General features: G+C 46.3%; 1 protein-coding gene across 1 annotated transcript in view; it reads right to left on the bottom strand.

Moving 5' to 3' along the window:
• TMEM132D (transmembrane protein 132D) overlaps window positions 1–25,762 on the bottom strand; it is a 752,033-nt gene that overhangs the window by 95,580 nt on the left and 630,691 nt on the right. The window contains 1 exon segment of the mRNA XM_055080563.1: window positions 15,615–15,755. Coding sequence (XP_054936538.1) covers window positions 15,615–15,755 — 141 coding nt within the window.

Raw genomic sequence — 25,762 nt, forward strand, 5'->3', positions numbered from 1 at the left:
TCCGCGGCATGTGGGATCTTCCCGGACCGGGGCTCGAACCCGTGTCCCCTGCATCGGCAGGCGGATTCTCAACCACTGCGCCACCAGGGAAGCCCTATACTTCTGAATCACTTTGCTGCACAGCAGAAACTAGCTCAATATTGAAAATCAACTACACTTCAAAGAAAAAAAAAAACCAACTCAGCAAGCGTTTCGGGAGTGATACTTGAGTCCAAATCCATCTTCTTTGCTGTGTGTGAAGTGCAGTTGGCTTTGCAATAGAGCAGCTGCCCCATGGGCAGCTTTAGGGGCTCTTAAGTGTCCCTGAGCTCCACAGCTCTGCCAGTCCTAAGTGGCTGCAGGGGGTGTGTTTTACTTCTGCTGCTGGAAGCCCACCAGCCCACTCGGTGGTAAGAGCACCCAGAGCTCCCCTGGGGCACCCCTGCCCCCTTCCCCCCTCCCCCTCCTTTTTTCAGTTCATGTGCTTTGAGGTGAGGTAGGCTTTGGGCAATCAGTGTTAGGGCGCCTGGGCTTCAAGGATAAAGAGGTCCCATCAGAGCATATCCCAGGATTTATATAGGACTGGCCCAGAAGCCATATATTCTTTTCTCTTGGATTTGAGCCAGTTCTGAGACATCCATTTTGCTCCCACAAGAGGCAGCCTCTGTGAGAATGAAACTCATACAGAAGAAAGTGTGGCTATAGGTGAGGGGGTGGGAGAGAGAGAGACAAGGAGAATATTCTCATGGTATCTCTTGAGGTTCTAAACAAAACCCCCCAAAACTAGCCCTGAATGAACTTTTCAACTACGTCAACCACACTTATTTTTTTTTATATATAAACTTATGTCAGTGTGGGTGGGATTTCCTGTTATTTTCAACCCCTAAGAATCACAAAGGATAGTCTCATCAATATCTGAAATGCATCCATGAGGGATCCACTGCTTTCTTAAAAACCCAGCATCCTTGGGAGGCATAAGGTATCATGCCTTCACATAATTTACAATTCAGCGCGAATAAGTCTTCCAGTGATTTCCTGAGAGGAGGTTTTGATATGGATGGAGGAGAACACAGGAGCTTACTGGACCTCTGGCTGGGGAAGGAAGAGAAAGCAAATAAAAATAAAAAGATAGGGGGGCAGGGGAGATGGGCTTTAAAGACAGACCTGCTGCTCAGAGGTTTCCCAGGAGCCTCTGAACAGGTGTTGAGATGCTTCTCCAAGGACCCCTTGGCTTTCTTTCTCAAGGGCCTCTAAATGACACCAAAACATTATCTACACCAAGTGATTCTCTTTCAACACCTGTGATTCACAGAGCAGCACGGTGACAGCAGTGTAGGTTGTGGATTTTGATTTTTAAGTTGTGCATCAGGTGGTGAGTCCTGTGGATGGATGTGAAATTGAATGCAGGGAGCTTCTCTACTTTCCTTGAGTCTCTGCATTTCTGACGGTGATTTCATGACTCCCAAGATGACTCAAGTCATCATTCGGAACTCTTTAGGGCACAAATATCAACGCAGACTTCTTTGATGACTGGTATGATAAGACTAACACAAATTGCTTTGCACAAAAGGACTCCATTCACTCTTATTTAGGAAGTGGTGTGGTAGGAGTCAAGTGTTTGAGCAGTGTCATAAGGAAATGACTTTTCTGCACAGTGGTTCTGGCTTCCTCTTTGTTTTTAACTCTCTGGCAGGCTCTTTTCTCAAGATGGACCCTGATAACTCCAGCATATCCTCTCAGGGATAAGGAATAAGAACAAAAGGAGATAAAATGCTTCTCTTGCAGGAGTTCCAGCCAAAGTCTCAGGACTGCATCTGACTGGCTGGGATTGGATACTGGGTCTCTCCCTAAGCCAATGACAGTGTCCAGATGGATGCAGTGCTTTGATTGGCCACGACAGGTCACATGGCCACTGAATGCTGGGATGGACATACCATTTAAATTGCATGGGTTTAAAATAAATGAGGGACTTCCCTGGTGGCGCAGTGGTTAAGAATCCGCCTGCCAATGCAGGGCACACGGGTTCGATCCCTGGTCCAGGAAGTTCCCACGTGCCGCGGAGCAACTAAGCCCGTGCGCCACAACTACTGAGCCTGCGCTCTAGAGCCTGTGAGCCACAACTACTGAGACCGTGTGCCACAACTACTGAAGCCCCTGTGCCTAGAGCCCGTGCTCCGCAACAAGTGAAGCCACCACAATGAAAGGCCCGCGCCCCGCAACGAAGAGTAGCCCCTGCTCGCTGCGACTGAGAAAGCCCACGCAGCAACGAGGACCCAACGCAGCCAAAAATAAAGAAATTAAATAAATAAAATTGTAAAATAAATTAAATGAGCCATGGGTATGAAATACACACTGTGGGAATACAGTCAATAACTATGTATAATATCTTTGTGTGGTGACAGATCATAACTAGACTTATCTTGGTGATCATTGTGAAATGTATAGACATATCAAATCACTAGGCTGTGTACCAGGAACTAACATAGTGTTGTAGGTCAGTTATACTCCACAAGCAACCAACCAAACAAACAAAAGAGATCAGATTTGTGATTACCAGAGGTGAGAGGTGAGGGGAGGGGGAATTGGATGAAGACAGCCATAGGTACAAACCCTTAGTTATAAGATAAACAGGTACTAGGGATGTAATGTACAACACGATAGACAGAAGTAACCCTGCTGTGTGTTATACGTGAAAGTTAAGAGAGTAAATCCTAAGAGTTCTCATCACGAGAAAAAACACTGCTTTCTATTTCTTTAATTATGTATCTGTAGGAAGCGATGGATGTTCACTAAACTTATTGTGATAATCATTTCATGATTAAGTCACATCATTATGCTGCGTACTTAAACTTATACAGTGCTGTATGTCAATTATATCCTAATAAAACTGGAAGAAAAAAATAAAATAATTAAAAAATAGAATTTTGAAAAAGAAAGAAAAAATTTGCACAAATTTACTGCAAAGACGTGGAGGAATTTTCTAGAGGAAACCAGGTTATTGTTATCAGAAAAAGGGTAAATGAAAGCTGGAGAGACAAAGCATACATGTCCATGACAGGAATCAGCAGTGCTTCCTAAAAGCTGTACAACCAAGAAGAAACGCACAATGGATGATATACCCACTTCATAATAAATAACCAACAAATAGACTTTCTGGAATATAAAATGACATGCAGAGTGTTGCAAACCGGAAGCTGATAAAAGTTTAAGTAATAGACCTCCCCAGGGGTATCTGTGGTTTCTGAGATCTTTCTCTTCTGCAGGTTCACCTTCATAGTTTCCTTAGCGCTTTCCTGGGGCCATGATGGAGAGGGTCCTCAATAAATGATAAACCAGATGGAAGGGCATATGGTTTCAGTGATAAGGAATAGCAACGTGGGGCAGACTCATCACAGAAGACTTCGTGGAAGAAGCACATCTTCAACAGGACCTTAAAAAGTAGGAACAACTTGGATGGGTCAGAGCAAGTTGGTCAATGGTCTCTTGGTTGAACTTCCTGATCGTGGTTCAATAAATGCTTGTTTGAGGAAATAATAATAAAGTTAAGTAAACCAACCCTCTGCCTAAACTCTTGCAGTGATTATCTGACATCTACAGGACTAAAACCCCAGGACCCGGCTTCCGTGGCTCCCCTGCATCTGAGTTAGAGACTCCCGCTCCAACTACATGTCTTCACATATCAGGTTGTGATGTTTGACTAGTGGAATGAGACCCAGCTTCCTTATTTTTCAAATGAGGATCTTGCCCGTCTCTAGAAGTCAAGACCATCACTGCGCCTGGCACGTAGTAAACGCTTCAGAGAAGGGAGTTATTTTTATCATTATCGTGAACAACCATCCTCCCACATTCAGGCCATGCTGAGCTCCAGTAGTTTTCCAAACATCCCACGATCACTCACGCCTCTGTCCACTATCTTAGTTTGGAGTCTCTTTTTCTGAAAAAAATTATTTATTTATTTATTGGCTGCGTTGGGTCTTCGTTTCTGCGCACGGGCTTTTTCTAGTTGTGGCGAGCGGGGGCTACTGTTCGTTGCGGTGCGCGGGCTTCTCGTTGCGGTGGCTTCTCTTGTTGCGGAGCATGGGCTCTAGGCGCGCGGGCTTCAGTAGTTGTGGCACGCGGGCTCAGGAGTTGTGGCTTGCGGGCTCTAGAGCGCAGGCTCAGTAGTTACAGTGCACGGGCTTAGTTGCTCTGTAACATGTGGGATCTAGGGCTCGAACCCATGTCCCCGGCATTGGCAGGTGGATTCTTAACCACTGCGCCACCAGGCAAGTCCCAGTTTGGAGTCTCTTGAAAGCAGAGCCTGAGACCAGGATTAGCTGTAGGCAGGAAAGGGGTTCCCAAAACTAGCCCTGAATGAACTTTTCAACTACGTCAACCACACTTATTTTTTTTTATATATAAACTTATGTCAGTGTGGGTGGGATTTCCTGTTATTTTCAACCCCTAAGAATCACAAAGGATAGTCTCATCAATATCTGAAATGCATCCATGAGGGATCCACTGCTTTCTTAAAAACCCAGCATCCTTGGGAGGCATAAGGTATCATGCCTTCACATAATTTACAATTCAGCGCGAATAAGTCTTCCAGTGATTTCCTGAGAGGAGGTTTTGATATGGATGGAGGAGAACACAGGAGCTTACTGGACCTCTGGCTGGGGAAGGAAGAGAAAGCAAATAAAAATAAAAAGATAGGGGGGCAGGGGAGATGGGCTTTAAAGACAGACCTGCTGCTCAGAGGTTTCCCAGGAGCCTCTGAACAGGTGTTGAGATGCTTCTCCAAGGACCCCTTGGCTTTCTTTCTCAAGGGCCTCTAAATGACACCAAAACATTATCTACACCAAGTGATTCTCTTTCAACACCTGTGATTCACAGAGCAGCACGGTGACAGCAGTGTAGGTTGTGGATTTTGATTTTTAAGTTGTGCATCAGGTGGTGAGTCCTGTGGATGGATGTGAAATTGAATGCAGGGAGCTTCTCTACTTTCCTTGAGTCTCTGCATTTCTGACGGTGATTTCATGACTCCCAAGATGACTCAAGTCATCATTCGGAACTCTTTAGGGCACAAATATCAACGCAGACTTCTTTGATGACTGGTATGATAAGACTAACACAAATTGCTTTGCACAAAAGGACTCCATTCACTCTTATTTAGGAAGTGGTGTGGTAGGAGTCAAGTGTTTGAGCAGTGTCATAAGGAAATGACTTTTCTGCACAGTGGTTCTGGCTTCCTCTTTGTTTTTAACTCTCTGGCAGGCTCTTTTCTCAAGATGGACCCTGATAACTCCAGCATATCCTCTCAGGGATAAGGAATAAGAACAAAAGGAGATAAAATGCTTCTCTTGCAGGAGTTCCAGCCAAAGTCTCAGGACTGCATCTGACTGGCTGGGATTGGATACTGGGTCTCTCCCTAAGCCAATGACAGTGTCCAGATGGATGCAGTGCTTTGATTGGCCACGACAGGTCACATGGCCACTGAATGCTGGGATGGACATACCATTTAAATTGCATGGGTTTAAAATAAATGAGGGACTTCCCTGGTGGCGCAGTGGTTAAGAATCCGCCTGCCAATGCAGGGCACACGGGTTCGATCCCTGGTCCAGGAAGTTCCCACGTGCCGCGGAGCAACTAAGCCCGTGCGCCACAACTACTGAGCCTGCGCTCTAGAGCCTGTGAGCCACAACTACTGAGACCGTGTGCCACAACTACTGAAGCCCCTGTGCCTAGAGCCCGTGCTCCGCAACAAGTGAAGCCACCACAATGAAAGGCCCGCGCCCCGCAACGAAGAGTAGCCCCTGCTCGCTGCGACTGAGAAAGCCCACGCAGCAACGAGGACCCAACGCAGCCAAAAATAAAGAAATTAAATAAATAAAATTGTAAAATAAATTAAATGAGCCATGGGTATGAAATACACACTGTGGGAATACAGTCAATAACTATGTATAATATCTTTGTGTGGTGACAGATCATAACTAGACTTATCTTGGTGATCATTGTGAAATGTATAGACATATCAAATCACTAGGCTGTGTACCAGGAACTAACATAGTGTTGTAGGTCAGTTATACTCCACAAGCAACCAACCAAACAAACAAAAGAGATCAGATTTGTGATTACCAGAGGTGAGAGGTGAGGGGAGGGGGAATTGGATGAAGACAGCCATAGGTACAAACCCTTAGTTATAAGATAAACAGGTACTAGGGATGTAATGTACAACACGATAGACAGAAGTAACCCTGCTGTGTGTTATACGTGAAAGTTAAGAGAGTAAATCCTAAGAGTTCTCATCACGAGAAAAAACACTGCTTTCTATTTCTTTAATTATGTATCTGTAGGAAGCGATGGATGTTCACTAAACTTATTGTGATAATCATTTCATGATTAAGTCACATCATTATGCTGCGTACTTAAACTTATACAGTGCTGTATGTCAATTATATCCTAATAAAACTGGAAGAAAAAAATAAAATAATTAAAAAATAGAATTTTGAAAAAGAAAGAAAAAATTTGCACAAATTTACTGCAAAGACGTGGAGGAATTTTCTAGAGGAAACCAGGTTATTGTTATCAGAAAAAGGGTAAATGAAAGCTGGAGAGACAAAGCATACATGTCCATGACAGGAATCAGCAGTGCTTCCTAAAAGCTGTACAACCAAGAAGAAACGCACAATGGATGATATACCCACTTCATAATAAATAACCAACAAATAGACTTTCTGGAATATAAAATGACATGCAGAGTGTTGCAAACCGGAAGCTGATAAAAGTTTAAGTAATAGACCTCCCCAGGGGTATCTGTGGTTTCTGAGATCTTTCTCTTCTGCAGGTTCACCTTCATAGTTTCCTTAGGTCCCCGGCATTGGCAGGTGGATTCTTAACCACTGCGCCACCAGGCAAGTCCCAGTTTGGAGTCTCTTGAAAGCAGAGCCTGAGACCAGGATTAGCTGTAGGCAGGAAAGGGGTTCATGGCAGCAGATGCGAGGAAGGTAAGGAAGACGAGAAGAGGAAGGAGGGAACAGCAACCAAAGGTGTGCTGTTGATTTGGTTGCCCCTGGAGCATGTGGGACTCAGCCCTGGTGGGGGCTTCTGAGCAAGTGTGTGGAAGGCACAGACGTCCAGAAGGATGGAGACGGCAGCTGCTCTATGGGTGCAGGGTTGCCCCTGGGGATGCTCGCTCCCCAGAAGACTGAGAAAGCTCTCCCAGCTTTGGAAATATCCCTGAGACAGATAAGCTGAGGGGCTCACCAGGCTCTAGGGTGGGACACCGTCAGAGGAAATGCAACAACTTTTTACTTCCGTTACAGCCGAAATCACAGGGGGTCGAGGTAATACGGCCACACGGCAGCAAGGCCGCCTCTGACCACCTTCCTTCATGCTGTTTCCTCTGCCTGCCATGTCCTTTCATGTCTTTTTCAATCTAGCCAACTGGATGTATCTTCATCCTTCAGGTCTTAATTGAAAAATTTCCCCCGGGAACGCTTTCATGACTCAGTTATACACTTCCTCCTCGGCGTTCCTTGTTTACTACTGCACTGTTCATCCATTCATTCCGCAAACACCTGTTGAGTACCTACGACAGGCCTGGCATCGTTGTAAGCGACGGGGATACAGCAGCGAAAGAAGGGGACCGAGGTAGCACTGCCCTCACGGAGTTTACATCCCGGTGAGACAGTGTGACAATCAATAAAATGAAAAATTTGAATATATAATACAGTTGAAGACATATAAATATATGATGTACAATTATATAGACTGGACTATACACAGATGACATATATGAATAAATATGATGGATAAAGAGGAAGCAGGGATGGAGAAAGGCTCTAGAGCCTGTGAGCCACAACTACTGAGACCGTGTGCCACAACTACTGAAGCCCCTGTGCCTAGAGCCCGTGCTCCGCAACAAGTGAAGCCACCACAATGAAAGGCCCGCGCCCCGCAACGAAGAGTAGCCCCTGCTCGCTGCGACTGAGAAAGCCCACGCAGCAACGAGGACCCAACGCAGCCAAAAATAAAGAAATTAAATAAATAAAATTGTAAAATAAATTAAATGAGCCATGGGTATGAAATACACACTGTGGGAATACAGTCAATAACTATGTATAATATCTTTGTGTGGTGACAGATCATAACTAGACTTATCTTGGTGATCATTGTGAAATGTATAGACATATCAAATCACTAGGCTGTGTACCAGGAACTAACATAGTGTTGTAGGTCAGTTATACTCCACAAGCAACCAACCAAACAAACAAAAGAGATCAGGTTTGTGATTACCAGAGGCGAGAGGTGAGGGGAGGGGGAATTGGATGAAGACAGCCATAGGTACAAACCCTTAGTTATAAGATAAACAGGTACTAGGGATGTAATGTACAACACGATAGACAGAAGTAACCCTGCTGTGTGTTATACGTGAAAGTTAAGAGAGTAAATCCTAAGAGTTCTCATCACGAGAAAAAACACTGCTTTCTATTTCTTTAATTATGTATCTGTAGGAAGCGATGGATGTTCACTAAACTTATTGTGATAATCATTTCATGATTAAGTCACATCATTATGCTGCGTACTTAAACTTATACAGTGCTGTATGTCAATTATATCCTAATAAAACTGGAAGAAAAAAATAAAATAATTAAAAAATAGAATTTTGAAAAAGAAAGAAAAAATTTGCACAAATTTACTGCAAAGACGTGGAGGAATTTTCTAGAGGAAACCAGGTTATTGTTATCAGAAAAAGGGTAAATGAAAGCTGGAGAGACAAAGCATACATGTCCATGACAGGAATCAGCAGTGCTTCCTAAAAGCTGTACAACCAAGAAGAAACGCACAATGGATGATATACCCACTTCATAATAAATAACCAACAAATAGACTTTCTGGAATATAAAATGACATGCAGAGTGTTGCAAACCGGAAGCTGATAAAAGTTTAAGTAATAGACCTCCCCAGGGGTATCTGTGGTTTCTGAGATCTTTCTCTTCTGCAGGTTCACCTTCATAGTTTCCTTAGCGCTTTCCTGGGGCCATGATGGAGAGGGTCCTCAATAAATGATAAACCAGATGGAAGGGCATATGGTTTCAGTGATAAGGAATAGCAACGTGGGGCAGAAAAATCAACTACACTTCAAAGAAAAAAAAAAACCAACTCAGCAAGCGTTTCAGGAGTGATACTTGAGTCCAAATCCATCTTCTTTGCTGTGTGTGAAGTGCAGTTGGCTTTGCAATAGAGCAGCTGCCCCATGGGCAGCTTTAGGGGCTCTTAAGTGTCCCTGAGCTCCACAGCTCTGCCAGTCCTAAGTGGCTGCAGGGGGTGTGTTTTACTTCTGCTGCTGGAAGCCCACCAGCCCACTCGGTGGTAAGAGCACCCAGAGCTCCCCTGGGGCACCCCTGCCCCCTTCCCCCCTTCCCCTCCTTTTTTCAGTTCATGTGCTTTGAGGTGAGGTAGGCTTTGGGCAATCAGTGTTAGGGCGCCTGGGCTTCAAGGATAAAGAGGTCCCATCAGAGCATATCCCAGGATTTATACAGGACTGGCCCAGAAGCCATATATTCTTTTCTCTTGGATTTGAGCCAGTTCTGAGACATCCATTTTGCTCCCACAAGGGGCAGCCTCTGTGAGAATGAAACTCATACAGAAGAAAGTGTGGCTATAGGTGAGGGGGTGGGAGAGAGAGAGACAAGGAGAATATTCTCATGGTATCTCTTGAGGTTCTGAACAAAACCCCCCAAAACTAGCCCTGAATGAACTTTTCAACTACGTCAACCACACTTATTTTTTTTTATATATAAACTTATGTCAGTGTGGGTGGGATTTCCTGTTATTTTCAACCCCTAAGAATCACAAAGGATAGTCTCATCAATATCTGAAATGCATCCATGAGGGATCCACTGCTTTCTTAAAAACCCAGCATCCTTGGGAGGCATAAGGTATCATGCCTTCACATAATTTACAATTCAGCGCGAATAAGTCTTCCAGTGATTTCCTGAGAGGAGGTTTTGATATGGATGGAGGAGAACACAGGAGCTTACTGGACCTCTGGCTGGGGAAGGAAGAGAAAGCAAATAAAAATAAAAAGATAGGGGGGCAGGGGAGATGGGCTTTAAAGACAGACCTGCTGCTCAGAGGTTTCCCAGGAGCCTCTGAACAGGTGTTGAGATGCTTCTCCAAGGACCCCTTGGCTTTCTTTCTCAAGGGCCTCTAAATGACACCAAAACATTATCTACACCAAGTGATTCTCTTTCAACACCTGTGATTCACAGAGCAGCACGGTGACAGCAGTGTAGGTTGTGGATTTTGATTTTTAAGTTGTGCATCAGGTGGTGAGTCCTGTGGATGGATGTGAAATTGAATGCAGGGAGCTTCTCTACTTTCCTTGAGTCTCTGCATTTCTGACGGTGATTTCATGACTCCCAAGATGACTCAAGTCATCATTCGGAACTCTTTAGGGCACAAATATCAACGCAGACTTCTTTGATGACTGGTATGATAAGACTAACACAAATTGCTTTGCACAAAAGGACTCCATTCACTCTTATTTAGGAAGTGGTGTGGTAGGAGTCAAGTGTTTGAGCAGTGTCATAAGGAAATGACTTTTCTGCACAGTGGTTCTGGCTTCCTCTTTGTTTTTAACTCTCTGGCAGGCTCTTTTCTCAAGATGGACCCTGATAACTCCAGCATATCCTCTCAGGGATAAGGAATAAGAACAAAAGGAGATAAAATGCTTCTCTTGCAGGAGTTCCAGCCAAAGTCTCAGGACTGCATCTGACTGGCTGGGATTGGATACTGGGTCTCTCCCTAAGCCAATGACAGTGTCCAGATGGATGCAGTGCTTTGATTGGCCACGACAGGTCACATGGCCACTGAATGCTGGGATGGACATACCATTTAAATTGCATGGGTTTAAAATAAATGAGGGACTTCCCTGGTGGCGCAGTGGTTAAGAATCCGCCTGCCAATGCAGGGCACACGGGTTCGATCCCTGGTCCAGGAAGTTCCCACGTGCCGCGGAGCAACTAAGCCCGTGCGCCACAACTACTGAGCCTGCGCTCTAGAGCCTGTGAGCCACAACTACTGAGACCGTGTGCCACAACTACTGAAGCCCCTGTGCCTAGAGCCCGTGCTCCGCAACAAGTGAAGCCACCACAATGAAAGGCCCGCGCCCCGCAACGAAGAGTAGCCCCTGCTCGCTGCGACTGAGAAAGCCCACGCAGCAACGAGGACCCAACGCAGCCAAAAATAAAGAAATTAAATAAATAAAATTGTAAAATAAATTAAATGAGCCATGGGTATGAAATACACACTGTGGGAATACAGTCAATAACTATGTATAATATCTTTGTGTGGTGACAGATCATAACTAGACTTATCTTGGTGATCATTGTGAAATGTATAGACATATCAAATCACTAGGCTGTGTACCAGGAACTAACATAGTGTTGTAGGTCAGTTATACTCCACAAGCAACCAACCAAACAAACAAAAGAGATCAGATTTGTGATTACCAGAGGTGAGAGGTGAGGGGAGGGGGAATTGGATGAAGACAGCCATAGGTACAAACCCTTAGTTATAAGATAAACAGGTACTAGGGATGTAATGTACAACACGATAGACAGAAGTAACCCTGCTGTGTGTTATACGTGAAAGTTAAGAGAGTAAATCCTAAGAGTTCTCATCACGAGAAAAAACACTGCTTTCTATTTCTTTAATTATGTATCTGTAGGAAGCGATGGATGTTCACTAAACTTATTGTGATAATCATTTCATGATTAAGTCACATCATTATGCTGCGTACTTAAACTTATACAGTGCTGTATGTCAATTATATCCTAATAAAACTGGAAGAAAAAAATAAAATAATTAAAAAATAGAATTTTGAAAAAGAAAGAAAAAATTTGCACAAATTTACTGCAAAGACGTGGAGGAATTTTCTAGAGGAAACCAGGTTATTGTTATCAGAAAAAGGGTAAATGAAAGCTGGAGAGACAAAGCATACATGTCCATGACAGGAATCAGCAGTGCTTCCTAAAAGCTGTACAACCAAGAAGAAACGCACAATGGATGATATACCCACTTCATAATAAATAACCAACAAATAGACTTTCTGGAATATAAAATGACATGCAGAGTGTTGCAAACCGGAAGCTGATAAAAGTTTAAGTAATAGACCTCCCCAGGGGTATCTGTGGTTTCTGAGATCTTTCTCTTCTGCAGGTTCACCTTCATAGTTTCCTTAGCGCTTTCCTGGGGCCATGATGGAGAGGGTCCTCAATAAATGATAAACCAGATGGAAGGGCATATGGTTTCAGTGATAAGGAATAGCAACGTGGGGCAGACTCAGGAAGGTGGAGCTATACACATAAATAAGAAAATTGCTATTTTCAAGATAGTCAAGCGTATGGGTTGAATTGAGTGCCCCCAAAATTCATATGCTGAACTTTTAACACCCACTACCCAAGAATGTGACCATTTGGAGATAGAGTCTTTACAGAGGTGATCAAGTTAAAATGAGGTCATTAGAGCGAACCCTAATCCAATATGACTTCTGTCCTTATAAAAGGGAAAATTTGGACACAGACATGCACAGAGGGATGAGGATGTGAAGAGATGTAGGGAGAAGGTGACCACCCACAAGACAAGGACAGAGACCTTTGAACAGATCCCTCCCTCACAGCACCCAGAGGGAACCAACCCTGCTGACACCTTTTTTTTTTTGGCTGCGTCGGGTGTTTGTTTCTGCGCACGGGCTTTTTCTAGTTGCGGCGAGCGGGGGCTACTGTTCGTTGCGGTGCGCGGGCTTCTCGTTGCGGTGGCTTCTCTTGTTGCGGAGCATGGGCTCTAGGCGCGCGGGCTTCAGTAGTTGTGGCACGCGGGCTCAGGAGTTGTGGCTTGCGGGCTCTAGAGCGCAGGCTCAGTAGTTACAGTGCACGGGCTTAGTTGCTCTGTAACATGTGGGATCTAGGGCTCGAACCCATGTCCCCGGCATTGGCAGGTGGATTCTTAACCACTGCGCCACCAGGCAAGTCCCAGTTTGGAGTCTCTTGAAAGCAGAGCCTGAGACCAGGATTAGCTGTAGGCAGGAAAGGGGTTCATGGCAGCAGATGCGAGGAAGGTAAGGAAGACGAGAAGAGGAAGGAGGGAACAGCAACCAAAGGTGTGCTGTTGATTTGGTTGCCCCTGGAGCATGTGGGACTCAGCCCTGCTGGGGGCTTCTGAGCAAGTGTGTGGAAGGCACAGACGTCCAGAAGGATGGAGACGGCAGCTGCTCTATGGGTGCAGGGTTGCCCCTGGGGATGCTCGCTCCCCAGAAGACTGAGAAAGCTCTCCCAGCTTTGGAAATATCCCTGAGACAGATAAGCTGAGGGGCTCACCAGGCTCTAGGGTGGGACACCGTCAGAGGAAATGCAACAACTTTCTACTTCCGTTACAGCCGAAATCACAGGGGGTCGAGGTAATACGGCCACACAGCAGCAAGGCCGCCTCTGACCACCTTCCTTCATGCTGTTTCCTCTGCCTGCCATGTCCTTTCATGTCTTTTTCAATCTAGCCAACTGGATGTATCTTCATCCTTCAGGTCTTAATTGAAAAATTTCCCCCGGGAACGCTTTCATGACTCAGTTATACACTTCCTCCTCGGCGTTCCTTGTTTACTACTGCACTGTTCATCCATTCATTCCGCAAACACCTGTTGAGTACCTACGACAGGCCTGGCATCGTTGTAAGCGACGGGGATACAGCAGCGAAAGAAGGGGACCGAGGTAGCACTGCCCTCACGGAGTTTACATCCCGGTGAGACAGTGTGACAATCAATAAAATGAAAAATTTGAATATATAATACAGTTGAAGACATATAAATATATGATGTACAATTATATAGACTGGACTATACACAGATGACATATATGAATAAATATGATGGATAAAGAGGAAGCAGGGATGGAGAAAGGCAGGGCTGTGTGAACATTTTACAAACTTTGTTCAGGAAAGGCTTCGGCAGGAAGGTAAAGGAGGGCGCAGGCTGCGCAGCCATCGAGGCGAAGACAGCCGATGCGGGAGGAGAAAGGGTTTCTGAACTGTAAGAGGAACAGCAAAGTCTCCAGCGTGGCTGGAACAGAGGTAGCGAGAGGGAACTTGGCAAGAGTGAGCTCGGAGTTGAGGCAGGCGTGGCCGGCTGGGCTGTCCTCGCCCTGTCCTCGTCAACACTCTGACTTTTCCATTTAGACGGGAGGGAGCCAGTGGATGGTTCTGAGCTGAGCAATGACATCACCAGGCTTGCACCTGGGTCCTCCTGGCTGCTGCACGCGGCCAAGGTGGCCCCTGGGAAACCAACGAGGAGGTCACCGCTTTGACCCAGGAGGGTTGCGGTGGCTTGGAGTGGGGTGGTGGCAGGACACCATGGGGAAGGGTTGGCTCCTGGCTCCTCGGTGTGTTCAGACAGCACTGCCAGCGGGACTTGCTGAAGGATCGGATGCGGGAGAGAGAGAGAACGGGAAGTCCGGGATGTCCCATGATGCTGCTCTGAGCCACTCGAAGGACGGATGCGCCACGTACTGATGTGACGGGGCTTCTGGAATAAGTGGGTGGCGGCGTGCCGTGTAACGTGTCTTCTCCCATCTCTGCCTTCTCTCCAAGCAACCAAGGACAGGGATGTGCCTCTAACTTGGGGTCCTAACCTCTGAAACGGGACCCAGCGCTTAGCGGCGATACAAAGCTGCGTTTGTCCACTGCCCTCTCGTGGGTGGAAACGCGCCCTGGGGTTCTCGTGGGCGCGGAGAGGTCCTGCGGTCCCTGCACCGAACAGGCAGGAAGGCTAGCGGGCTCTGCCTAGTGCCGGGACCGCGAGGATGGGAGTCCCCGTCCCCGGACCGCACCCCTCACCAGCCTGGGGCGTCTGCCGGCATCTCACAGCATCAGAGGAGGTGCCGGGTGCCTCTGTCTCCACAGTGGGTGGTGGCAGCGTGACAAACCCCCCTCCCCTGCCGACTGGCGTCGTGCTACAAGCTGCCTGGCAGAGCAGGCTCGGTGCCCCGCCTGGCGCACCCCCCAGACGGCCTTTGTTTTAGAGCACTTCTGCGCTCAACTTAAGAGGAGAAAGAAGCAGCCAGAGGAAAGGCAGGAGTCTTCGGCGCTCACAGGAGGCCCGGCGGGAGCCGGTCCCCTCACCCCTAAGTCAGGGAGAATTCTGCGGGTTGGCCGGGGAGGCGGAGAACGGTTGCGGGTCAAAGCTGGGGGGAGCTGCATACTTTATACCCGCGCGGACTTTCCGCAAACGCTTTGCGCACCGAAATCACCTCCGAGCGTGGCTGCGTGCGTGTTAATCTAGCTTCGGACGCCCCCTCCCCGCCCTTCCCAGCCGGGCGGCCGGGGCACGGAACCTCTGTTCGGACGGTGGCCCTTCGCCCCTCGCAACCGCCCCAGGAGGTGGGGAAGAGGCCACAGGCACCCGGAAACGCGGGAGGTCGGAGCATCACAGACCAAGACTCCTCCCCAGACCGGTTCCATTCCTGGGCTGGGAGTGCAAGCGACGGCAAAACCAGAGCAGGATGGGGGGGGGGTCCCGGAGGGCCCCGTGGTCCCAGCGGGTGCACGAGCACTGCTGCCGACACGAGAGCGGGTTGCTGCGGGCCCGGGAGGGGTCGACTTGCCTTAAGGACGTCTTCATCGGAAGATCGGCACTCCACAGACTTGAGAGCTGTCACGGCGCCGTCCTCCTCCACGGAGACCACCTTCACGGGCACGGCCACCGTCTTCCCAGTGAGGATGGCTGTGTTCAGGATCTCCGCCTCCTGCAAGACCAGACACATCCTACGGTCACACCCCTGCACGCACGCGTGCAGACCGCCTTCCCCAGCCTCCCTACAAAGAGCCCCACCCCTACCCAGGCTCAGAAAGCCCGGCGTGGGCACCGGCCGAGGGGTCACGGCGGCCAGGAGTAACGTTCCGCCATCACCCACACTCGCGCAGGCAGAGTGTGATGGAGAAGGGGTATCGTACGCAGGGGCGACGGAGCAAATGTATCCCTAATACGGTGCTTGACAAACCTCACCGCGGGCCAGGAAGTGTCCTAAGCACTTTATAAATACGGACCTATGAATTCTCACAGCCTCCCAACGCGCATTCGTATTCGCTCCATCTGGTGGATGGCACAGAGAGGTTTTGTCATTTGCCCAAGGTCACACAGCTAGGAGGTAGTGAGGGTGGGATTTGAACCCAGGATGTTCAGCTCCTGAGTCCATGTGTTCGCCATTCCAATTGGTATAAATCCACACAAAATGATTCCAGTGTAAGCAGTCAACCGCTGGCCAGAGGAGCAAGGTGCCTAGATTGGTAGTGAGGCAGGGGGCAGGCAGAGGCTGTGAGAGACCCTCACTCTCTCTGTAGGCTGTCGCTCAGGCTTCTTTCACTTCCTGTCAATTTTCACACCCTGGCCTCCGTGCTTGTCTGGAATGCTATGATGGCCCCAGCGACACTCCCAGAGCCCCATCAATGTGACACACGCACGCACAACACACACACCCAAGCACGCATTTTCCCTACTAAACACTCCCTCCAGAGCTCAGCTCAACACACGTGTCCTCTGGGACACGCCCCGCTTGCCCCCGTTATTTGCTTGCAGAGGCCGAGGACATGACAGCCCCTCAGAGCCCAGGAAAGAAAGGCAGGGCCTCTCCTTCAGGCACCCGACGCAGCTGCCGTTTTACTGTTACTTATAGTCGTTCAATCCTTTCATCCCTCTTCTAGACGGTAAGCTCTGCGGGCTGCACCTGCTTTCTGTTCACCAGCACCTCGCCCAGAGCCCGTGGAAGGCATGGAGAAGGGCCCAACAGGGAAGGGACTGGAACCCACATCAGCATGAGCGTCCCCTTGCTGCGTATCTCAGTCCTCTGAGCGTGAGTACCTCCTTTTTTAATTTTAACTTTTATTGAAGTATAGTTGATTTACAATGTTGTGTTGGTTTCAGGTGCACAGCAAAGTGATTCAGTTACACATATACATATATTTATTCTCTTTCAGATTCTTTCCTATTATCGGTTATTACAAGACATTAGAGTTCCCTGTGCTCTACAGTAGTAGGTCCTTGTTGTTTAGCTCTTTTATATATAGTCGTGTGTATCTGTTCATCCCAAACTCCTCATTTATCCCCCCCGCACCTTCCCTTTTGGCGACCATAATTTGTTTTCTATGTCTGTGATTCTATTTCTGTTTTGGAAAGAAGTTCATTTGTATCATTGTTTTAGATTCCACATAGAAGTGATATCATATGATTATGTGTCTGCATGAGTCCCTTCTTCTTGGCACTGGGTACACAGGTGACTTTTCCCGACACTGAGCAATAATTCTTACTCTGCACTTCTCTCCCCAGTGCGCCCATGCCTTCTTCGGCTACTCCTACACTGTTGTGGCTTGTGAACTGGCGCAGTCCTGGGAGATCACATGAGCCCATTTCTCAGATGGAGAACACTGAGCCCTAGGAATCTCATTCTTCTCTGCAGGGATTGTCACTTCTAATCACATGAAAATCAAAGTCCCTGTGTAACCCGAAATCTCTGTATAACAAGACTTCTGAGTTCTAGCCCATGGCGTTCTCAGTCCAACCCCCGTTCATCACACGTCCGTCGTGTTCTAAGAGGTTCTGTGTCAGCACGTACACCGAGTTTCTTCTGTCAGTCTGAACTTGACTGACCTAGCCTTGGTACAGCAACGAGAAAACATCTGGACAGGCAGTAAGAGCTGTTTAGGGAGGCTTTTACATCTCTTAGAGACAGGCTTGCAGAGATTCTGGTTAATTTGGTTTTCATGTGAAATCACAAACGCCTGTTTAGCCGCACGCCAGAAGAAGGCGTAGAAGTTTATCATCTTAAAATTACATAACCGTTTTCCTTATGTTAACTTTCCATTTCTTATATAAGATCTTACTTTTCCTTTATAGGACTTGGTTCATTTTATACTTAGCTCATTTGGTTTAGCCTTTGGAAATGATAATATATATATATAGACATATATGTATATAAATATATACTTTGTTCCTTTATTTTAATTCTAAAAGACAAGACTACAGTTTGTAATCTTCCTGAATTTCAAAGACCATGCCTCAAACTGTCTGAATATGCATAGGCCTCCAAATGCCCCACTGCTTATGCCCCTTTTTTTCCCTCCCCTGTGGGTTCCCAGCCAGATTTTGTTTTATTTTGGGTACAAACATAGTAAAAGAATAAAGGAGCCCAGTCAGAATGTGGTGCTACTTTCTGTTGCCTCTGGGAAGGAAAAAGGCCGGGCGTATTTTTCTACTCTAAAGGGTAGAGATCAAAAGGAACTATTCTTACTTTGGGAAGAAGTGGAAAAAAGCATTCTAACTCTCGGGTCCAAACTGGCCCACTTCACAGGGAAAAAACAGACTAGAGGGGCAGCATCAGAACACCAGTATCAAAGAAAACAATTCTGCACATCAGTGGTGGAAAGGTAAAGAGCATGTCTGCTCCAACTCAAAAGGCCTTTAATGCATCTGCAGTCAGGTCCGCATCACGAGAAACGACCCTGGGGTAACCAATGAGCAGCTGTGAGCCCGCACATCTGGGGTGTTTCCTTATCCTCTGAACAGAAAGCATCACTCTGCCTGCAGGATCTCGGTGGGGATTAGGGACTGAGATTTCAGCCTTGGTTTTCCCCTGCCTTCTCTGTGCAATTCTTTGACATCAAGAACCTTCTCTTAACTCTGCTCGATATTCGGTAATAACCTAAATGGGAAAAGAATTTGAAAATGACTAGGATATATATATATATATATATATATGTTTACAGAGTATATATATAACTGAATCACTTTGCTGTACACCTGAAACTAACACAACATTGTTAATCAACTCTACTCCAATATAAAATAAAAATTAAAAAAAAAGAAACCTAGATCAAATCCACCCAATAATCCATGGACTTCATGGTTATAAAAAGCAATATATTCCCCACTGCTTTTGTTTTTTAAGTTGTTGCTGTGTCTTGTTTGAATTAATTAACGTTTGTTTCTTTCACTTGCATTAATAAAGTTTTGAGTAGTGCAAAAAATAAAATAAAACATAAATAAGGTGAAAAAAAAAAAAAAAAAAAACCTTCTCTTATGCATCACTGGCTTTCGCCAGGACGTGAATGGCGTGTGGATGGCTCACAAAAGTCTCCAGACAAGAGGGTGGGGGTGAAAGTGCCTGCCGAGCCCTGGCTTGGGCTGAGACGTCATCCCATAAAACCCTTAAACTCCGCTGCCTTACTGCCATGCGGTCACCTTCTCAGAGCCCCTGCGCCTAGGAAACAAAGGCAGCATCTCTTGAGAAAGCTCTGTCTCCATTCTTACTGATAGTTCCACGCTCGCCTTCTGCCACCTGGACCTCCTGTTCTTGCCAGTATGTCCTTCCTGGGAATCTGACAACACAGCTGCAGAACTTCAGGGTCACCAGAGGATAGGAGGAGTGTGGGTGGGGGAAGAGAAGCTGACTGTGGCACCAGAAAAAGGGGCAACCTCATGAGTGAGGCCACACATCCTTTTCTTGGAATCTAACTAATTATCATCTATTGTAAGGAAACAATAACCGTCCTCATTTTGCTGGAGAAATGATGACCCGCTTATCGGTTTGGAAAGCCCCTAGAATAGATGCTGGGACGAGGACTCAAGGGCCATTTGTTTGGGAGGTTCAGGAAACTTCCGGAAGGCAGTGGGGAAGGGATGCAGGGAGGAAGAGGCAGCCAGTGAGGGTGTGTGTCCTGCCAGCGACCACAGCGGAGGCGGGAGCTTAGTCCCGCAGGGGTTGATCTCTTTTACGAAACATACCGTGCATTTGATATATTTCAATATGTTGAAATGGATTATGATATATTTCCCTGCGGGGAAGTTATCTGAAATACACCCCTAAAAATAATTCCACGGAGGGGCAAGTGAGCTGGGGTATCTATACATTCGTCCAGCCTGCTGTGTGTGCAGGCAGACAGGCTTCGACAGTCCCAGGGAAAGCTCCTGGCAGACGGTAACACTGGGAATTGGTCTGGAAGGGTGTAAGGGAAATGCATACACAGCACCGACAGTCTGCTGTGACTTAAGTGTGAAGTAATTTGTCAGATGGAGGTCTCACGGATTGGAACCAACACTAGAGTGTTTGTTTTTTAAAAATTTCCTCCTGCTTCTAGGATTCCAATTTTCTCTTTGTGTGTGAGCACAGTCATTTGTTCATATGCACCCTTGAAAATTCATTTTAAAACAGAGGAGAAGATAATGGGGACAGAAAAACATTACATGAGATGGGGAACAGTCTAAAACACGTCAAAGACAGAAATAGACTCACAGACATAGAAAACAAACTTATGGTTACCAAAGGGGAAAACAGAACAGAGGGATAAATTAGGAGTTTGGGATTAACGGAGACACACTACTATATATAAAATAGAGAACCAACAAAGACCTACCGTATAGCACAGGGAACTATACGCGATACCTTGTAATAACCTATAAGCGAAAAGAATCTAAAAAAGAATATATAGGTATGACTGAATCACTTTGCTGTACACCTGAAACTAACACAACATTGTAAACCAACTATATTTCAATAAAAAATTTTAAAAAACACGTCAAGAGATGGATCTGTGTGTTAGAGACAGTTTGTAACTCACCCGGTGTGCATATTCTGCCTTCCTGCCTTCTTACCAAAATGCCAATTTCGTTTGAGGCTGTAAAATGCCCAGCTAAAATTATTACATTTCTTTGGCTGCACTTAAGCTGTGACACAGTTCTGGTCTGTGACATATAAATGGCAGTCACTGGGTGAAGCTTCCATGGAAGTTTTAAAAAAAAACCAGATTCTGAAGGTTGTTTCGTGCTATACCCCTTTCTTCCTTCCCACTGTCCACAGACGATGCCGGAGTTGGCGCTGTCTCTTGTACCCCCAAAGTTGGAGTCTGCTGTTAAGAGCCACACGGTTCAGTGTAGTACAGTTGGTTAAGAGTGAGGAAGCTCATATGGGACCATTGGGATCAAATCCCACCTTTGACACGATTCACTGGGTGACCTTTGGGCAACTTAACTCTTTTTAAAAAAAAAAATTTTTATTAAATATAATTTTTTTTGACTTTTTGGCTTAGTTCCGCAAACCCGGGCTCCCTGCATTGGAAGTGCAGAGTCTTAACCACTGGACTGCCAGGGAATCCAACTTGCTTAACTCTCGGGGCCTACATTTTCTCGACTCTAAAATGAGGATAGCAGTACCCACCCTTGCGTTTGCCCTATAGGTTTAGGTGAGTTTATAATTGCTGAGTGTTTACAGCACTGCCTGGTGCCTAGGAAGTTCTAAGTGTTCGATAAAGACAGTACGTCCCTTACATACGAACCTTCAAGTCGCGAACTTTCAAAGACGCAAACGTGCATTCCATCAACGTCCGGGGTGAGTGAAGCTGCAACTCGCCCTCCACCTCCTATTGCTGACCATCCTTCAGCTCTACCGTCTCCCTCCTCTCCTCCTCCAGGCAGTAACTCTTCTTGCCTGTTCACTCGATGCCAGTCCCTGGATGCCAGCTGTTGTACTGGTACTACTGTACTTTTCAAGGGACTGTATAGTAAGATTAAAAATGTTTTCTTTATTTTTTGTGTTTGTTTTTTATGTATTATTTGTGTGAAAAGTATTATAAACCTATTACAGTACGGCACTATATAGCCGATTGTGTTAGCTGGGTACCTAGGCTAACGTGCTTGGACTTGAGAAGAAAGTGGACCTACGCACCCGCTCTCAGAATGGGCCTCAGAACGGACTTACTGGACCCAAAGGTGCATGATGACTGCAAAGGAGCAGAGTGTCCCCCAGAATTCCTGTCCCCTTGAAACCTCAGAATATGACCTGATTGGAACCTAGAGTCATTGCACACATAATGAGTTAAAATGAGGTCATGTTGGGTTTGAGTGGACCCTTATCCAATGACTGGTGTTCCCCACAGGAAGAGAAAACACAGTCAGAAGCACAGGGAAGATGGTCCTGTGGAAATGGAGGCGGAGATGGGAGGGCTGCAGCCACCAGCTGAGGATCATCAAAGATGCTGGCCTCACCAGAAGCTGGAAGAGGCAGGAAGTGTCCTTCCCAAGAGCCGTCTGAGGGAGCATGTCCTGTTGACACCTGGATTTTTGATTTGGAGATTCCTGAACTGTGAGAGAATAAATTTCTGGGTTTTTTTTTTAATTGAAGCAGAGTTGATTTACAATGCTGTGTTAATTTCTGCTGTATAGCAAAGTGATTCCGTTATACATATACATACATTCCGTTTCATCTTCTTTTCCATCGTGGTTTATCGCAGGATATTGAATAGAGTTCCCTGTGCTCTACGGTAAGACTTGTTGTTTATCCATCCGATAGAGAGTATCTTACGTCTGCTAACCCCAGACCCCCAGCCCGTCCCTGTCCCCGCCCCCTTGGCAACCACCAGTCTGTTCTCTATGTCTGTGAGTTCGCTTCTGTTTCGTACGTAAGTTCATTTGTATCATATTTTAGAGTCCACCTATAAGTGATATCATATGATAGTTGTCTTTGTCTGACTTACTTCACTTAGTATGATCACCTCTAGGTCCATCCATGTTGCCGCAAATGGCATTATTTCATTCTTTTTTATGGCTGAGTAGTATTCCGTTGTATGTGCGTACCACATCTTTTTTATCCATTCATCTGTTGGTGGACATTTAGGTTGTTTCCATGTACATTTCTGTAGTTTTAAGCCACCACATTTGTGGTACTTTGTTTGGGCAGCCCCAGGAAACTAGTACAATGGCTGAGCCCCAAGGAGAAGCAGCCTGGATGCTAGATGCCCCGCAGCACTAAGCTGGGACTGCTTCCTCTGAACACATCTGGAGAGAGGCCTACAATCCTGCTGATTTCATCCTTCTGTGTTTGTGTGTCCTGTTCCTCACAGATAATCACGATCCTATCTGACACACCCTGGAAGGAAGAAATCCTCATCGGTTTTCACAGCTCTTAGGCTGAAATAAGCAAGTCAAATTGCCTATTGTCCCTTAATGAGAAGAAAACAATGTTTGGACCTTCAACATTACTGTGGCTTTTGGAGATCATTTTAACATGTGGTTTTGAAACGATCCCACGGATGTTAAACTGGACAAACACGGTTGGACTAGAATAAGTGCGGTGTCAGCGGCATCCACTGCTTCCTCTCTGAACGAAAGCATCATAGATGAAGCTGCGGGCACCCCACTGGAGGAGCGCAGAGAAGGACAAACGTCCCACTAGACAAACAGGACGGAGCACAAATGAAAGCGCCGCCTTCGGCTACGATGTGCGAAGCTTGGCTCCACGTCTGCATCTGGGAAAGTTGGAGGCTTATCTGATCAAAGCGGCACGCAGCCCCATCCCTTTACCTCCAAGCAGGGCGTTTCACACCTTTTAACTCAGTGAGAGAGGAATTTGAAAGACGGGCCTTATGAGGAGTTGGCAATAAAAGTTAACTGGCACACTCAGCTTGCTTTTACTTCGATTTGCACAAAGATAGCATTTCCTCTGGGGGCTTATGAGGACAGAAGAAGAGGGTGTAAGCTCTCCAGCAAACAAGATTTGAGTGAAATATCAAACCAAATTTCCTTAAAATATTTTTAAAGGAAAATAATGAGTTCCTGGGATGGACAGCTTCTGTTTTCACCTGCCCCAAGTTCTTCTGTGTAATAGGACTTCAGTTTTCCTTTGGGGAAACCATCCCTTCTTTTTAGGACTGAAAATCACCATAAGCCTCTGCCCCTGGCCACAGAAGTCGGCAGATCTCTCTGAAGCTACGACAGTCAGGTCCTCCTACCCTGGATTTGAACTTCATTCAAGGAGAATGAGGCCAGGGCCAAGGATGTTTCTATTTCGTTCGTCCCATTGGCGGCACCTGGAAAAGTCTGTCATTTGTCCTCTTATCTGTATTTCCACTAAGGTCCTGGTTCCTGCCTTTTTAACTATTTTATCCACTCTCTGAGAGAGCCTGGATTCATTTGATAAATTCCTTTTTAGAGGGTAGAACTTATGTTAAGTGTTCTCACCACACATACTAGTAATAATAATAATAATAATAATAATAGGGGAGGGAGGAAACTTTGGGAGATGATGGATATGTCCATGGCCTTGGTAGTGGTGCTGTTTTCACAGGTACAGTAAGTCCCCTACATACGAACGAGTTCCATTCTGAGAGCGTGTTCGTAAGCCCATTTTGTTCTTAAGTCCAACAAAGTTAGCCTAGGTACCCACCTAACACAATTGACTATATAGTACTGTACTGTAATAGGTTTATAATACTTTTCATACAACTAATGCATAAAAAGAAACAACACAAAAAATAAGGAAAACATTAAAAATCTTACAGTACAGTCCCTTGAACAGTACAGTAGTGCAGTACAACAGCTGGCACACAGGGGCTGGCATCGAGTGAACAGGCAGAAAGAGTTAGTGACTGGAGCAGGGGAGGAGGACACGGTAGAGCTGAAGGATCGTCAGCAATAGGAGACGGAGGGCCAGCTGCAATTGCACTCACGCCTGACGTGGATGGCACAGGTGCTGGTTCCTTGCTGGATTCAAGTCTATCTACCTTCTTGAAAAAACGATCCAGTGATATCTGGTAGTAGCTCTTTTTTTCTCGTCGTGGATGACACGGTAGCAGTGGACTGCATTCTGAACGGCTGCTGCAACCTTCGTGTACCGTTCTACGTTCGGTCCTGTGCCTCAAAAACTAACAGTGCCTTCTGAAATAAGGAAAATCCCCTGCCATTTCCTGCGTCGTGAATCTCTTCGGTTCTTCAGTTACTTCTTCTTCCTCTTGTTTCTCACAAAACCACAAACACTTGTAGAGGATGCACGCACGTGACAATGTACGCCAGACACGTGAACTAACTTATGTGACTGGACATGCAGACGCACGTTCACGTCTTTGAAAGTTCGCAACTTGAAGGTTCGTATGTAGAGGACTTACTGTATATACTTATCCCCAAACTCATCGAGTTATATACTTTAAATACGTACAGCTTTTTACATGTCAGTCATACCTCAAATGTGGTTAAAACAAAAACAAACAAACAAAAAACAGAATCATTTTCTTTTGCTTACAAGGAATCCTACTTGATAAAGTCAACCAGGAGACTTTAGATGAAAGCACATTGTTTTATAGGGTTTCCTTCTAATCCTTGTTGAGGGGCAGACTTTTTATTTCTTTAACGATTATCAATTTGTTAGCCAATTTGCAAACTGGATACTGCATTAGTTTGAGTTTTCCCCCTGAAAAACTCAGAGCCTGAGACAAGGCTCTGGATTGAGTTAATTTATTTGCAGGGGGTGGGAGTGAGGGGTGAGGCATGGGAGGCAGAGAAGGAGGGAAAGCCAACAGTAGGGTGTGAACAGGCTGGAAGCACTCGTGGCCCAGGGGTGTAACCTCCACACTTGGGCACAGGCTCCCAGGATGTAAGAAAAGCCCTGGACCCACCTGTGGGAAGTTGTCTGAATGACTCAAGCTGGGACCAGGTCAGGGAACTGCCCAGAGGAGGGCTGAGGGCACGTGGCAGGGCACCAGCGACAGCAGCTCCAGAAATGGTCCCAGGTGTTAGAAATTGCACCCATGTCGGGTAAGAAATTTCCCAGGATAAACTCTGGGACAAGTATTTTACTTAATTTTTTTAAAAAGAAACACAGGGTTTCCCTGGTGGCGCAGTGGTTGAGAGTCCGCCTGCCGATGCAGGGGACGCGGGTTCGTGCCCCGGTCCGGGAGGATCCCACGTGCCGCGGAGCGGCTGGGCCCGTGAGCC

This window comes from Physeter macrocephalus, chromosome 19, assembly GCF_002837175.3.
Source record: "Physeter macrocephalus isolate SW-GA chromosome 19, ASM283717v5, whole genome shotgun sequence".
Lineage (NCBI taxonomy): Eukaryota > Metazoa > Chordata > Mammalia > Artiodactyla > Physeteridae > Physeter > Physeter macrocephalus.